Source organism: Sceloporus occidentalis, unplaced genomic scaffold, assembly GCF_023333645.1.
Source record: "Sceloporus occidentalis isolate IW3139 unplaced genomic scaffold, rSceOcc1.0.p SCAF_7, whole genome shotgun sequence".
Lineage (NCBI taxonomy): Eukaryota > Metazoa > Chordata > Lepidosauria > Squamata > Phrynosomatidae > Sceloporus > Sceloporus occidentalis.
Genome location: NW_028316987.1, coordinates 20,656,754 through 20,671,884, shown reverse-complemented (window position 1 = coordinate 20,671,884; position 15,131 = coordinate 20,656,754). Strand labels below are relative to the sequence as shown.

General features: G+C 40.2%; 2 protein-coding genes across 4 annotated transcripts in view; both read right to left on the bottom strand.

Moving 5' to 3' along the window:
* The window catches only part of CENPC (centromere protein C), a 34,399-nt gene extending 30,530 nt beyond the window's left edge, over positions 1-3,869 (bottom strand). For both annotated transcript variants that reach the window (XM_089532329.1, XM_089532328.1), the window contains exons 1-2: positions 3,773-3,869; positions 938-984 (exon numbers count right to left, since the gene is read on the bottom strand). In XM_089532329.1, the coding sequence (XP_089388455.1) occupies positions 938-984; positions 3,773-3,784 (59 nt within the window). In that variant the 5' untranslated portion in view covers positions 3,785-3,869. The remainder of the gene's footprint in view (positions 1-937; positions 985-3,772) is intronic.
* A 2,709-nt stretch (positions 3,870-6,578) lies between these two features.
* LOC149309383 (ubiquitin-like modifier-activating enzyme 6) overlaps positions 6,579-15,131 on the bottom strand; it is a 53,475-nt gene continuing 44,922 nt past the window's right edge. The window contains exons 28-34 of one of the 2 annotated variants that reach the window (XR_016281899.1): positions 14,410-14,527; positions 13,348-13,541; positions 11,595-11,722; positions 10,307-10,394; positions 10,062-10,156; positions 8,920-9,121; positions 6,579-6,996 (exon numbers count right to left, since the gene is read on the bottom strand). Coding sequence is in view for 1 of the 2 variants with exons in the window: in XM_089532327.1 (XP_089388453.1) it covers positions 8,986-9,121; positions 10,062-10,156; positions 10,307-10,394; positions 11,595-11,722; positions 13,348-13,541; positions 14,410-14,527 (759 nt within the window). In the remaining variant the exon portion in view is untranslated. Of the gene's footprint in view, positions 9,122-10,061; positions 10,157-10,306; positions 10,395-11,594; positions 11,723-13,347; positions 13,542-14,409; positions 14,528-15,131 lie in introns of both variants that reach the window. The other variant, XM_089532327.1, reaches the window with a different exon arrangement.

The following is a 15,131-nucleotide window of genomic DNA, read 5'->3' as shown; positions in this document are numbered from 1 at the left end:
AGCAAAAGCATTTTCAATTCAGATGAGCAAATCGTCATGAAATTATATATTGAATCTGTTTGAAGAAAAATATAGATTCCTGACTGTTAATCATATTATATATACAGTAACATAATGCATGCACAATAATGGATGGGATCAAAAGAGATAAATTAAGCATGCTCACTGGTATTTTTTACTTCCCTATCCTAATAAAAGGCACCTGTATGCTATATCAAAAACTGTTTTATAAACAGTCTCCCTGGTTTCAAAAGTGGTTTGGCATCTATTATGGAGCCCGTACTGAAAAAACACAAGCCCCAAAGTATCAAACCTCTTTAGAGTACAAACCCAGATGCACAATTATTTGGATTCTGGCCAGTGTGAGCTGCTTATCCCTTATCTGGAATGCTGAAATCCAACATACTCCAAAATCCAAAAATGTCCACATGGGCGGCTCACATAATAACACCTTTGCTTTCTGATGGTTTAATGTACACCATCTAAAATGCATATGAAACACAAATGAATTTTGTGTTAAGAGTTGGATGCCATCTCCAAGATATCTCATTATGTATATACAAATATTCCAAAATCCAAAATACCTCTGCTCCCAAGCTTTTCAGATATGGGAGCACCAACTTGTACTGCAATAGGAGAGATAACCTGCTTATGGGAAATGACTACGGCCTGTTACAGACAGCCAAAATAAAGCTGCTTCGAGTCACTTTGGAGGTATGGTATTTCAATGATACATGCGGCCTAAGAGTCCAAAGGCCGCACCAAAGCCACGCTCCAGTCCTAAGGACTGGAGTGCAGCTTTGGTGAAGCTTCCAGACTCTTAGGACTCATGCATCATTGAAATACCATACCTCCAAAGTGGCTCGAAGCAGCTTTATTTTGGCTGTCTGTAACAGGCCTACATTTTAGCTGTATCTTGAACAAAGTTTTTTTTTACCCTTTTCTGTTGAAGTATCTTGGTCTGTACTTGGTTTTTAAGTGACCCTGTGGAGGAAAAAAGGAAACCATAAAGATGATGCTTCTTGAAAAGCAAAGCAAGCTAAAATGTTATTAAAATAATTTATATTCTGCTTTTCTATACTGCACACTCAAGGCAATAAATTAAAACTAAACACAAATCACAAATGCTCACCACCAACAACAGTTCCTAACCAGCGTTTAAGATCTTTCGTTATGTATTAATGTCAAGGAGGTGGCTCTCCCTTCATTTCTAGTTAACTACAACACTTGGAGGTTTATCATAAAGAGATGTGAAATGTGAAGAAATGAGAAAAAACATTCCTCCTTTCACTTTTTTTAAAACAATCCATTTTATATTATGGCCAGGACTCTATAAGGGTAACAGTTCAATATGCTAGTGCTTTGACTTACAATGCACTCACATGGAGTAGCCCTCCTCCATTTCTAAGTGGAATTCTTTACTTGCTACCACCTCACAAAAAACCTAACAACCAAAGCTTTTTGGTTTGTGAGAGGTCTTTTGGGGGGAAAAACAAATCAATTGGCTTTCCATCCAACGTCCTGTGATTTACCTGTTCAAAGTAGTACTGTATATATTCATGTATAGGTCTAGAAATTTAGGTTTAAAAATTGACCCAAAAAACCTGAGTCGACTTATCCATGGGTCAATGTAAGTACTGTACTTTAAATCTTGTGTATGTGTATAAAAACCATCCCCTGGTGAAAGGTTTAATTTGCCCTGGAAGCACTGACCTCCTTCTACTCTCTCATCCATCTAGCCTTTAGTACGAGTACAAATAGTTATGCATGCTGGAATTGTGTAAGGTTCCTTCGTCCTCTACATCCTATATATTGCATGCCCCTAAGTTTTACCCTCGACTTATCCAAGGGTCATATCAAAATTCATAATTTGGGCCTCAAAACTTGCCCTCGACTTATACATGAATCATAGAATAATAGAGTTGGAAAAGACCACAAGGGCCATCCAGTCCAACCCCATTCTGCCATGCAGGAAATCCAAATCAAAGCATCCCCGACAGATGGCCATCCAGCCTCTGTTTGAAGACCTCCAAGGAAGGAGACTCCACTACACTCCGAGGAAGTGCATTCCACTGTCGAACAGCCCTTACTGTCAGGAAGTTCCTCCTAATGTTGAGGTGGAATCTCTTTTCCTGTAGCTTGCATCCATTGTTCTGGGTTCTGTTCTCTGGAGCAGCAGAAAACAAGCTTGCTCCCTCCTCAATATGACATCCTTTCAAATATTTAAACAGGGCTATCATATCACCTCTTAACCTTCTTTTCTCCAGGCTAAACATCCCCAGCTCCCTAAGTCGTTCCTCATAGAGTATGGTCTCCAGACCCTTCACCATTTTTGTCGCCCTCCTTTGGACACACTCCAGTTTCTCAATGTCCTTTTTGAATTGTGGTGCCCAGAACTGGACACAATATTCCAGGTGGGGCCTGACCAGAGCAGAATAGAGTGGCACTATGACTTCTCTTGATCTAGACACTATTTTATTGACGCAGCCTAAAATTGCATTGGCCTTTTTAGCTGCCGCATCACACTGAGGTCGACTTATAGTCGAGTATATATGGTAAATGTTACTGAATGTATGAGTAAGAGATTTTTCTATCTCTTTTTTGAATAAGATTGGAAATGCACAAGGTGATATTTCAGAGATTCGTCCTAGTGATTCTTATCGTAAAAGATTCAAGGCTAAGGGCCTAAACAGACAGGCCAAAATAAAGCTGCTTTGGGTCACTTTGGAGGTATGCTCCAGTCCTAAGGAAAATCAAGACATTCTGCCTGCTGTCCTTAAGATGATGATGAAGATGATGATGATTACTAACCACCTCTTTCCCAGATCGGGACTCAAGGTGGCTTACGACAATTAAACAATATCGTTAACATCTGCAAAATAAGAAAGTTTTAAAAAAGCAATTGAATAATCAGAAACAAATGAAAGCCAGTTAAAACATGCATGAAAACACACATTGAGGAAATAGCGACGTGTGACAAGTGAGTCCGCTAACACTTCAAAAAAGGTGAAGCTCTGGTGCCGCAACAAACTACACTTCCCAGAATCCCACAGCCTTGAGTCATGGCAGTCAAAGTGGTGTCAAATCAGGTTATTACTGCAGTGCAGATGTAGCTCAGGACTTTAGAGACCCCCGGGGTTTGAATCCATGTAAACCCAACTGGGTGACCCTGGACAAGTCGCACTCTCAGCCTCAGGGGAAGGCAATGGCAAAAGCTCCTCTGAGCAAATGTTGCCAAGGAACACCCATGATAGGCTTGCCTTCGGGTTGCCATAAGTCACAAACGACTTGGAGGGAGGCACACAACAACAACGGCTTTATGAGCTTCTGCTGTATATAATTCAGTTTTAACAGCTATTGTTCCCTAAATATAGTATGCAATTGAAGCATGAGCTTCCCTAGACTTCAGTCTACTTCCTCAGATGCATTATTATTATCATCATCATTATTGTTATTATGTTATAGAGAGGTCTTGTAACACCTTTGAGATTAACTCATGCTGCCAACTTCTTTCTTCCAGTGAGCCTCAAAGGGGCTACAAGATCTCTCTCTATGTATTAATAAATGCATCTGAGGAAGTAGATTTTAGTCTAGGAAAGCTCATGCTGCCAATTTGTTCCTTCAAGTTGCTACAAGATCCCTCTACATAACAACAACAATGCATCTGAGGAAGTAGACTCAAGTCTAGGAAGGCTCCTGCTGCCAACTTCCTTCTTTCAAAGCTGCTACAAGACCTCTTTACATACTGAACCATGGCTTCCGCCTCTCTTACCAGCGAGTCCATGGCAGCATCCTTCTCTGCGAAACCGGCCTCAAACCAACGGTGGAACCCGAAGAAAAGCTCCCGCCTAGTTTGAAAGCTCGATCTGTCAAGCGGCGCAGGCGCACTGAGGATGAGGTCTCTCATTGGCCGGGCCTCTCCTGACGTCACGAAAGGCGCACCGAGGAAGAGGCCTCTCATTGGCCGGGCCTCCCCTGACGTCACGAAAGGCGCACCGAGGAAGAGGCCTCTCATTGGCCGGGCCTCTCCTGACGTCACGAAAGGCGCACCGAGGAAGAGGCCTCTCATTGGCCGGGCCTCCCGTGACGTCACGAAAGGTGCACCGAGGAAGAGGCCTCTCATTGGCCGGGCCTCCCCTGACGTCACGAAAGGCGCGCGCACGAGAGCGAGGAAAAAAAAAACGTCTTAGAGAATGTTAGCTCACGGGTTCATTTCGGCCGCGGACCTTATCGCGTCACGCTCCTAAAATGGCGGCTTTAACCGCTCCGACTGCCTCCCTGTTGCATTTTGGGTTTTGTAGTTCAGGGAGGCTGAAGAGCTCTCTGGATGACTATGTTCCAGGCTCCTTCCTAAACTACAAGTCCCAGAATGCAACAGGAGGCAGCCAAAGCGGTTTAAAGCGACCTAGCCCCTCCTTTTAAGAGTGTAATAATGTGATTTAAGTCAGTGGTTTGTTGTTATTGTGTGCCTTCGAGTCGTTTCCCACTGAGGGCGACCCCAAGGAGTATATGAATAAAAGTACATTCACACGTTCACATATATTCATATTTTGTAATAATATTTATTACAATTTCACATATAGAGGAAAAAAACCACATTCAAAATAGTTATGTATCAATATAATAAACATCATAATAAGCACTTTTACCCATTCCCCCCCCCTCTATCTTCAGGCTTGTCTTCAGTAACAACTTTGTAAAGATACTCTTGGTTCTCCCTTCATTTTACCTCAGTTACATACCGTTTTAACAACATGTTAATCCAGTTTGACCCCACTTTAACTGCCATGGCTCCATGCTATGGAATTCTGGGCATTGTAGTTTGTTGTGGCAGCCCAAGTGCCCTCCTTGCCTTTCTCTTCCCCTTCAGGACACAAAAAAATTGGGGATCAGGGCCTTCATTTCTTGGAGGGCCCCCTCAAGCACCCTTTTCTCTTCACACACACACACACACTAGTCCACTCAATAGTTTGAGAACCACTGTTGAAATCAACAGAGAAACTCAAGGTTGTAGTATATTTAGGGATACCCTTGTTGGCCTGGCCCCTGAGGCAAAGTACAGTCACATCAAAAATCCTCACATACCAATGGCACATATATGTCTGTGCCTGGCTTCCACTCCACCAAAGGCACCACTGTTTTGTGGATTTCGGACTCAAAGACATAGCCCTGTTAGTCTAAAGAAACAGTATTTAGAGACACCTTGTAGCACCTTTGAGACTAAAGGCCCGAACAGACAGGCTAAAATAAAGCTGTTTTGGGTTACTTTGGAGTTATGCTGTTTAAATGACGCATGCATCCTATGAGGCCAGAAGCCGTGCCAAAGCATCACTCCAGTCCTAAGGATTGGAGCGCAGCTTTAGCGCTTCTGGCTTCTTAAGATGTGTGTGTCATTTAAACAGTATAGCTCCAAAGTGACCTGAAGCAGCTTTATTTTGGCCTGTCTGTTTGGGCCCTAACTGAAAGAAATTGGCAGCATGAGCTTTCAAAGGCCTATTACAGACTGCCAAAATAAAGCTGCTTCGGGTCTCTTTGGAGGTATGCTGTTTAAATGATGCATGCATCTGAAGAATCCAGAAGCTGCACCAAAGCTGCCCTCCAGTGCTTAGGAATGGAGTGTGGCTTTGGCGCGACCTCCGGACTCTTAGGACCCATGCATCATTTAAATAGCATACCTCCAAAGAGACCCAAAGCAGCTTTATTTTGGCAGTCTGTAGCAGGCCATAGACTTTAGTCTACTTCCACAGATGCATTTAGATGCCAAAATGAACAAAATACACAATGCTAGCTTCTCCGGGAAGCAAAGGTGTTAAAAATCATATACAGAAGGAAAGGGGGGAAAACAACAATGTTAAGAGTCACAGGCCTATATTGCTGTTGTTCTGAATTAAGATTATATGGAAGGATATCCATTCCATGGGGACCCTTGGAACCAAACCCAAAGGGTACAAAGGACCTATTGTACTCCTTTCTTGTTACATGCCGCAAGTCGACATCAACTTGTGGTGACACTATTCTAGGATGTTTTTTGGGGGTGGGACAAGATTTGTTCAGAATAGGTTTGCCTTCCTTTAAGGGAGTGTGATTTACCCAAAATCACGGAGTGTATATCCATGGCCAAGTGGGGATTCGAACCCTGGTCTCACAGGGCCCTAGCCCAACATTCAAACTACTAACCCAGGATACACTAAAATTTCTGTTTCCGAGTCCATGCATCTTGCAGCATTTCATTGAGCCAGCATTCTCAAGGCACTTCTAGATATATTTTTCAACACTCTATATAATATTTTCCATGGTAAGCAACTGTTAGAAAGAGATGATATACTACTCCTGTATTTGACCCCTACTAATTTTGTTGAGAACAATGGCAGCGAGAGAAAAAATGGGACACTGCAACTGTCTGGAAAATCCACCATGTATTATGATCTATTTTGTTTATAAAGTACCTAACATGATGATAAGTAGAATCCCAGAGGAGAGATGGTAAAATGCAGGCACTGTTGTGATACACAGACTTCATATTGTAAAATAACACGCACTGAACTAATGATAGGCCGCACACATTTTGAAGCTATGTTTTCAAATTATTTAATATGAAAAGGACAAAAAGCCATTCTCATAACTGTTTAGGCTATACATAATAATTTGTGTACACAAATAAAAACCAGTCCTTCAAAATGTACTGAAATAAATTCAGAGATAAACACAAACTGTGGAAGTATATACAACCTTTATATATATTTTCTTTGAACTGAGAGCACTCTCTGAGATCACATGGGTGAGCAGAATAAATCCTCAAGATAGACTAAGTGCACAACAAGTAGGAAGAGGGTTTTTTGTGTGTTGAGACTGCCCTCCCTGTTTCTGTGTTATAAGGTCTGCAAGGAAGATTAGTTGGAAAGGGTTCTTCCATTTCAAACCAACTGATGTATGACATCAAATGCAGTTTTGCAAATGCAAAGTCTTGTTGCTACTTTTGAACACTGATTAGTAATCCTAAAGGGAAACATAAAATAAAAAATGCTAGCACAAGTCATGATGAAACACAGATAGTAAAAAATAAATAATGCATTGCATGCCATTGGGAGTTCATGACAGCAATCCTTTTTTATTATCATTATTATATAGTCCCTAAGCTTTTGGGTGTTCATAGTTGTTTGCCTTAGTCAGAACAATTCAGAACAAAAGGGGAAGCCAACTCAATCAAAATGTCTGCTGAAATACGTTGCCAGTATGGGAGCATCTTCACAGCCCACTCCCACCTCCTAAGATTTATGTCTCTTTCACTGCTATTATTTCCTTTTAAAAAGTTAAACAAGGTTAACCACCCAGTTTTCAAACCCACTAAATTATAACAAGCTGTATTTTCTAAAATATAAGAAAGCTTATGAGCATTTACTACATTATAAGATTTAGTCCCAAATACTGGAATAACTTGAGATGGACTGCAATTCAAAAATAAATACATCTTTGGTTGAGTGCCTATAGAAACAGGGAAACAAACAAGTTATGTTGTCATGATCTGCATAATGACCAAACCTTAGGGAAAATACTAACCAGCTTTACTTTACGAATGATATTCAAGCACACTATAGGTATGGAATGTTTTTCCATCCCCAAGAGCTAATCATGTTGAAACTTCTTTGTAAAGGGGAGGGGAGAAGACAGAGCAGTGTAGTAAAGGCAACAATTTATCCATCCAGGGCTACACACATTAGAAAACAACCATGTAAGAATGATGCCTCTGTATTGTGCACTGTTTCTTACAAATGACTATAACTAGTTATTTCGTTCCTTCTTCTCTCAGTATACTTTACACAGAACTGTTTAAATTTAGATGTCTGAATCTGAGTCTTCCCAAAACAATGGCACATATTAAATACTCAGTTTAACAAGCAAATGGGTGAGAGCAAGTCCTCAACTCTTTGCCCACCTGAATTTCAGTTTCTCGGACAGTGTCCCTTCAGCTGCTTTTCTCCTCAAATACAGAACGATGGCTCAGCTCAGGGTTTATAGGGTTAGAGTTTCAAGCCAACCAATGTATGACCCATATAACCCTTCTGCTGCTAAAATAGGATTGCATCTAATTCTTTCTATGCAATTGGGGCCAATGAATGTTTATAAATACATGATGCTCCCACCAAGTGGCTAGTTTGGCCTTATATGAATATTATGACTATATGTCAAATATCACAAACTTTGTTTTCTTGAAGATTGTGGCAGGTGACCTGTTTCTATTAAAAGCTTGACTCCTGTATGTTTAGTTGAGACTAAAGTGTTAGCCAGTCTCTCGAAACATCAGAACAATTACCCAGCTTTTCTAGATCAGTATGAAAAAGCAGACTTGAAAAACATGTTTGTAGAAGAAAATGTGTATAAGAGAATCTGCATTTCCTTGATCCCATGTTGCCTCCAAACAGAAAAGGGAGGGGTTGTTTTTTCAGGAGGGAAAAAATGTAAACCACAGCATCATAGAACTCAGCTTTCTTCCAATGTAAATCTTTCTACATTTTCACACCTGATGTGTTAATTTGCTTCAGGAGAGAGCAAGAAGAAGAATAAATCGTTATATTGCAATGGATCATCACCAGAATGCTGGCTTAGGACTAAACACTGGTTTCTGATAATAGTGTAAGTTTGATGGCGGTGTAACTGGCAGTTTCTTTATATCTTGATTTCCACCTCATTTAAAGATTTGTTTCTGCAATTTCCTATATTTTGGTTTTCTTGCAGAGGTTAGGAGAAGTGTTTTCTCTTCAAAATGAACCAGCAACTATCAAGTCCTGCTTAAATCTGGGTAGCTATGAAAATTCTACAGACAGATAAACTGCAAATCCAATTTGCTACAGAACTCCACAGAAGAGCTTATGGACTTCTACTATTTGTTTCTGAATTAAGGCTTTGCCAAGTATATAGTACCATTTTTAAGGATGGTGCTGCACTCCTTTTGTGTGGTCCTGCTACAACATGAACAGTATAACTGCATCAGTTATCTTCATGGGCAAAATAGTATCTAACAGGTGGTCCTGGCAAATCTTCTTCACCATCTGTTTCTGGAGCAAATGACACTGTCAGATCCACGTATTTCTTATTTGCTGCTGGTTTCACAAGTTTTTGCATCCTACAAGACAGGATTGGAATATTAAGCAGCAGCAAATGTACATAAAGAGCCAAGCTTCCCTAAGGACCAGAAACAAACACAAGTCACTTTTTAAAAAATATACAATTACTATAGAACTAAACAGGCCCCCCATTATAAGCAATTATGGACCTATAGGAATATAACTAAGGTCAACATTTAAAGTTCTCAGTTTATTTTAAAAGGATAAATAAAAATACTGCAATCTTCCAATCAAAGTAGGAGGGCATGTAAAATCCTTTGGGTAGGACAATCCCTTCAGGAAGAAGGAAGGGACAGCTTGCTAATGACTTCTGTAAGGAAGGGCAGCTTCATTGATGACAGGGAAGCAAGTCTGGGTTTCTAAGGGATTGTTCCTGTTTTAAATGTTCATATTGTGAATTCCGAAGCTGCAAGGAGACTGGTTGGGGATGGGGACTGAAGAGTTAAAATACTTAAGTTTGTCTGTTCTCTCATCTGTGTTACATTTGTTTTTTATCTGATTGTCTGGATATATGACTAGGAACAGCAAGGTGCTGTAATTCAGTGAAGCAATGGAATTTGACTAGCAAGATGAGATCTGACTGGCAAAATGAAAGAAGAAAGATTAGACAATTTCAAGCTATCATTTAATTCAGTTTCATTTGAACTCCTTCTTACATCAGCTGTCATAAAAGCAACAGGCCTAAGGTGCTGCTGTTGAGCATACTAGATTGGTGAACAGGAAGACATCCACCATTCATTATCTGATGTTCAGTGAATAGCTGACCTGCATGCATCATAGAGAAGTCAGCAGAATCTTGTTAGATGTAACACTGCATACCAATCTCAGCATTAAAAAAAAAACCCTTCCAACATATGTAACAGTAAGGCATGCATCACTGTCAGAAGTTTTGAAGTCTCACCTAGACTGTACCACCTTCAATATTTAGCCAATACTTACGTCAGCTTTAATCTTTTGACATGTCCTGGCATTACAGGAACATATAGCATTTTAACTCCTTGCACCACCATTGTTGGCTCAATTCCATATTTTTCCTGTAATACACAAACATAAAATTATTTTGAGCTTTACTATACATAAAATGAATTAATTAGAAACAAGGAGAAAAACGCCAATAATATGTTCTGCAACTATCTCTATAGTATATTTAATACTTTGTAGTATATTTCATATAAAAATCTTACTTTGACAGCATTGATGAAATCTAGTAGTGTGAAATCTTCTTTCCCATAAACAGTCCATCTATCCCAGATTGTAAAAGATATCCCATTTCTGCAACAGAGTATGAGTGTAAAACCTATTTGTAGCCAAGACTTATTGGTGTAAAACATTTTTAGTGGTTCAATATTATCAATAAATACATAGCAAAGAGATAAAGGGGTGCAATGAGACTTCCAAATACCAAGTGTGACAAAAAGTCAGAAATTTTGCTTGTTTGTGAACTCCTGTTCTCACACAAAGCAAGTGACAACCTATTAACTTGACCCTTGTAGTCAAAAAGAGGGTCAATTTTATTTATTTCTATGATGCCTTTTCTTAACTTGGACCCAAATCAGCTCATAAAAGCTTAAAAACATTTTAAAAGTTCAGTTTTAAAATACAACTAAAACAGTGTATCAATATAACAAATGAAAAGCGTAAAATTCTTTTAAAACACTAAGTTAAAAATGTAAACCCATTAAAACCATACCAAGCAAACAACCTAATAAGAAGCCTCCCTGGGTGCAATTATGTATTAAAAGCCTACTGGAAAAGAAAAGGTTTTGCCTGCCAACAAAAGGAGGGCAGAGAGGGACCCAGTCTTGCCTGCTGTGGAAGGGAACCCCAGGGGGTGAGAGCAGCTATTGAGAAGGCTCACTCTCTCATGTCCTCACAAAACAAGCCCATGATGGTGATGGGCCTGAAAGAAAGCCTTCCCCTGAATATTTTAGATTTCTGGCATTTTCAATGTGATGCTGCCTCTTACTATGTTGGAAAATAAATAGCAAGAATAGGTTGAGTATGCCTCATCTAAAATGCTTAAGATCAGAACTGTTTTGGATTTTGGATTTTCATTTTATTTTGGAATACCTGTATTTGCAGAGATGTACATAAAGAGATATCTTGGAGTTGGTATCCTAGTCTAAACACAGCATTTATTATATTTCATACACATTTTATATACATAGCCTGAAAGTAATTTTATATAACGTTATTAATGATTTTGTGCATGAAACAAAGTTTGTGTACACTGAACCATCAGACAGCAAATGGGTCACTATCTTAGTCACCCATGAAAAAGAGTTTTGGTTTTTGGAAGATTTTGGATTTTGGAACTTCAGATAATGGAAACTCAATCTGTACTAAGCAGTTCTTAAGTCTGCCCAGTGTGTTTAGATATATGAAATGCATGAGGTATTGGCATTACCTTGGTACATATGATATTACTTAAAATACACTCTGTTTTTTAATCCCTTCATTCATGCCATTTACCTTATTTCTGTTTTCCTCACTTCAGCAGTTTCTGTGAAGACAATTATTGGAATGGCCAAGTTGAAAAAACAGTTCTTGTATGCTTGGAAAGGGTAACCACCCACCACTTTGATCAATTCCAAAGCAACCTAATAGAGAGAGAAAATATACAAACCTGAATATTTTGAAGCATACAGTTGTACGAACTGCATCATATTCTGAACTGCATACCATGCAACATGATCTACAGGCTACAAATGGCTTGAAATCAGCTTGCAGAAAGGAATTAGGAATCCTACCAACCTTGAGCCCAAACATTCTGTGTCTCAGATTGCAGATAAAAGGAATACCAGGGAAGACTCAAATATTTCCAGTTACCCAGTCATAAGGGTACAAATACTGAATTTCCTGCAGCTCCTTCCTTCAACACAAAATGAAATGCCTACTCAAAGCCACTTCGGTGTAGGATTTCAGATTAATATTATGGCTAGACCAGTGGTTCTCAAACATTTTACCATTGTGATGACCACACCCTCTTCCCAACACAGTATAGGTTTAGAATTAGGGTAGAGGTGGTAGCACAGGGCAATGGCAAGCCCAGGCACATGCTCTAAGCAGTTCACAGAAAGCAATGCACTTGACCTGCTCCTCCTTGGCTGGCTTGTTCAACATTCATTCATTCGGGAACAGAGCCAGCAGCACCACCTGAACAAGAGGTGCTATCTACTTCTCCACCAATAGAGCCCATCCTTTGGCCACAATGTATCTAGGGAGTGCTGAACTAAGAAGGCACACTGGTTGAGGCTACGGAAATATCTCCTCGAGAATTAGGGCAACGACTGGATGTGTGTGTGTGTGGGGGGGGGGGGAAGCAGTAGTTCAAGATGTGTCCTGCCAGAGGCCATGATCCAGTGAGCTTGTTTGCTCTCCTCCTTGCCTTCTACTTCCTTCAGGCAGAAGTGGCTGCTCCAAGCACCTTTCTTCCCATCCAGGACAGAAATCAGTTTGGGAAGTAGAGGAGGAGGAATCAGGGCCTCCAAGTCTTGCACCCCTCTTCAACAACTCTCACGTCCCCAAGCAGTTCCACCCTATAATCTGAGAAACACTGGGCTAGACAGCATCCAATTATGATCTCAAATGGATATTATGTCAAATTGCTTACTGTAGCATTTATACTCAGGCCTGAAACGGATAGGCCAAATGATGCAGTTTCCTGCCATGTTTGGAGCATAGTATTTAGATGATGCATGCCCCAAATGTGGTGGGAAACTGCACTGATGCCACATCTTCTGAAAAGAACTGGGCCAAAAAAGGAGCAGAAAAATCTGCTCCTTTTTAGTGGCCTGGTTCAGGACCATGGCAGCAGCCTGGTTTGGGGCCAAGCGTATGCAGTCACTGTGGTCCCGGTGCAAATACTGCTGAAGCAGACCCACCACGGTTATTTTGGCCAGTCTGTTTCAGGGTTAATTCAACAAAGACACAGTTGGTTATCAGGAAAGGGGACTCAAGTCAATCCAAGACTCTAATCCTTCCCCAATTCAACTCTTACCCCAAATACGATCTCATATATGTTTTTTGCCAGTGAACACATTACTTCCATCAAGAATTAAAAGGCAACAGCACCACAGTCCTTTGATGAGCCAAGAAATGTAAACTAACAGAAAAAGTTCGTTCTTCCCTACCCACCTTTGGTCAATTGATACCAAAACACAAAGGCTAGCATACACATTACTTTTATGTTCAAGAAAGGAAAGGTACAGTCGCATTCACTCACCAGACCAGATACAGCTGCTGTAGAAGTTGCAATGGCCGGGATAATCTTTCCAGCAATCCGTTTTGTTTTCAGTCTGTCTGCTGGCTCTATATTGTACATTCTGGCTCGTAAATTGGAAGCAGCTGTTATGAAGTCTATATGTCCATTACTGTCATCATCCTTTTCAAAAGTAAGCTCTTTCATTTGTAAGTCATCTATACAGGAACAAAAATCACTGTTAAGAATTTCTTAGGGATTTTTAGTCATATTAGTTTACTGAAAGGATTACTTTTGTCATCCTTGGGCTTCTATGAACAAAGAAAAAGGCCCGTGTTCCTCCCCCGGGCATGTGCCATGTTGTATGGATGATGCAGTCCAATAACCCAGTCTGATCCCAGCCCAAAGGGGTCTTAATGTGAGGCAAAAAGACTAGCTGTTTACTGAAAAATTTCTTGAAAACTCCACTACAACAGCCAGCACACCACACAGCTGCCACCGTTGCTGCATTTTCTCTGGCGGCCCCCACTGCAGCCTGTGATGTCAGATGGGGAGCCTGGCCACGTGGGTGTAGCCATGTGCTCCATTTCTGCCTTTATGGGCTGCAACAGGGGCCTTCAGAAAAGATGTGGCTGCAGCCGATAAGGGACATGCTTAAAGGAATTAGATAGACTTCTTACAAACAATATTGACCTATGATACCATGGGAAATGAATAAAGGGTTCCTATTGTGTGTGAAGTTGAAGGCCTTTGGTCCAAAACACATTGCATAAATAATCCAGTCTGAGACCACTTTTACTGCCCTCGCTCAGTGCTAGGGAATCCTGGGACTTGTAGTTTACTGTGGCACCAGACCTCTCTTACAAGAAGGCTAAATGTCTCACAATAATGTTTCATTTGAACACGTTGGCACTCCCTGTCTCTGTTCCCTTTCTTGGTTCCCTTTATTTTTTTTATCAGCTACTTCCTTGCTGTATTTTCATTTTGTTATTTACATATTAATAGTAGTATTTTAAATTTTTATATTCATTCCCTTTAGTGCCCTAGAAAGGCAGGATATAAGTATCTATAATAATAAGTACTCACTCTTGGTAGCTTCATTGGCTAAAATGGCAGTCTCCAACTGAATAACAGCATTCCTTTCATCCTCACTACTGACTGGAATAGGGTCTGTTTTCCTCACTGTTTCATCTGTTTGAACAACCTGCAGTCATTAATGGTAAAAAAAAAAGTACATTTTAATGTATTAATCCTTTTCCTTAAAAATAAATCTAATTTATTCATACAGATTAGATGAGACGCTTGTCTCGGAACTAGTCTACATGTAAGTGTAACTATGCGAATTGGTGTGCATTCTCACACATTCACATCAACGGTTAATTGTCTTCACTTCCCTGAACAAATTTGAATCTATTTTCATCTATTCACCCTCCCTCTGCTGAAAATATTCAGCTATCTTAATGCTATGTGAAGCACACAGACGACCACATGTACGATAATGTTCATTTCTGCGAATTGCAGGCGATACTCTCGTAAAAACCATGATGCCTTTTCCCATTGAATTTAAGGAGTTTTTTTTGTGGTGGAGGGGGCAACAAGCTCGAACTCCTGCAGATAGCATGTGGCTGGATCACATTCTATTCAACTGGAATGAGGTCTATTTTGAACATATAGACTAGCCCTCAATTTTGTATAATCATCAACAAAAATTATTTATCCAAGGACAACTCTTTCAAAAATGCTCAACTATACAGTTTTTACGTCAACTTCTCATCTCATTTTTAGCACCACTGAAATGAAATGATAGA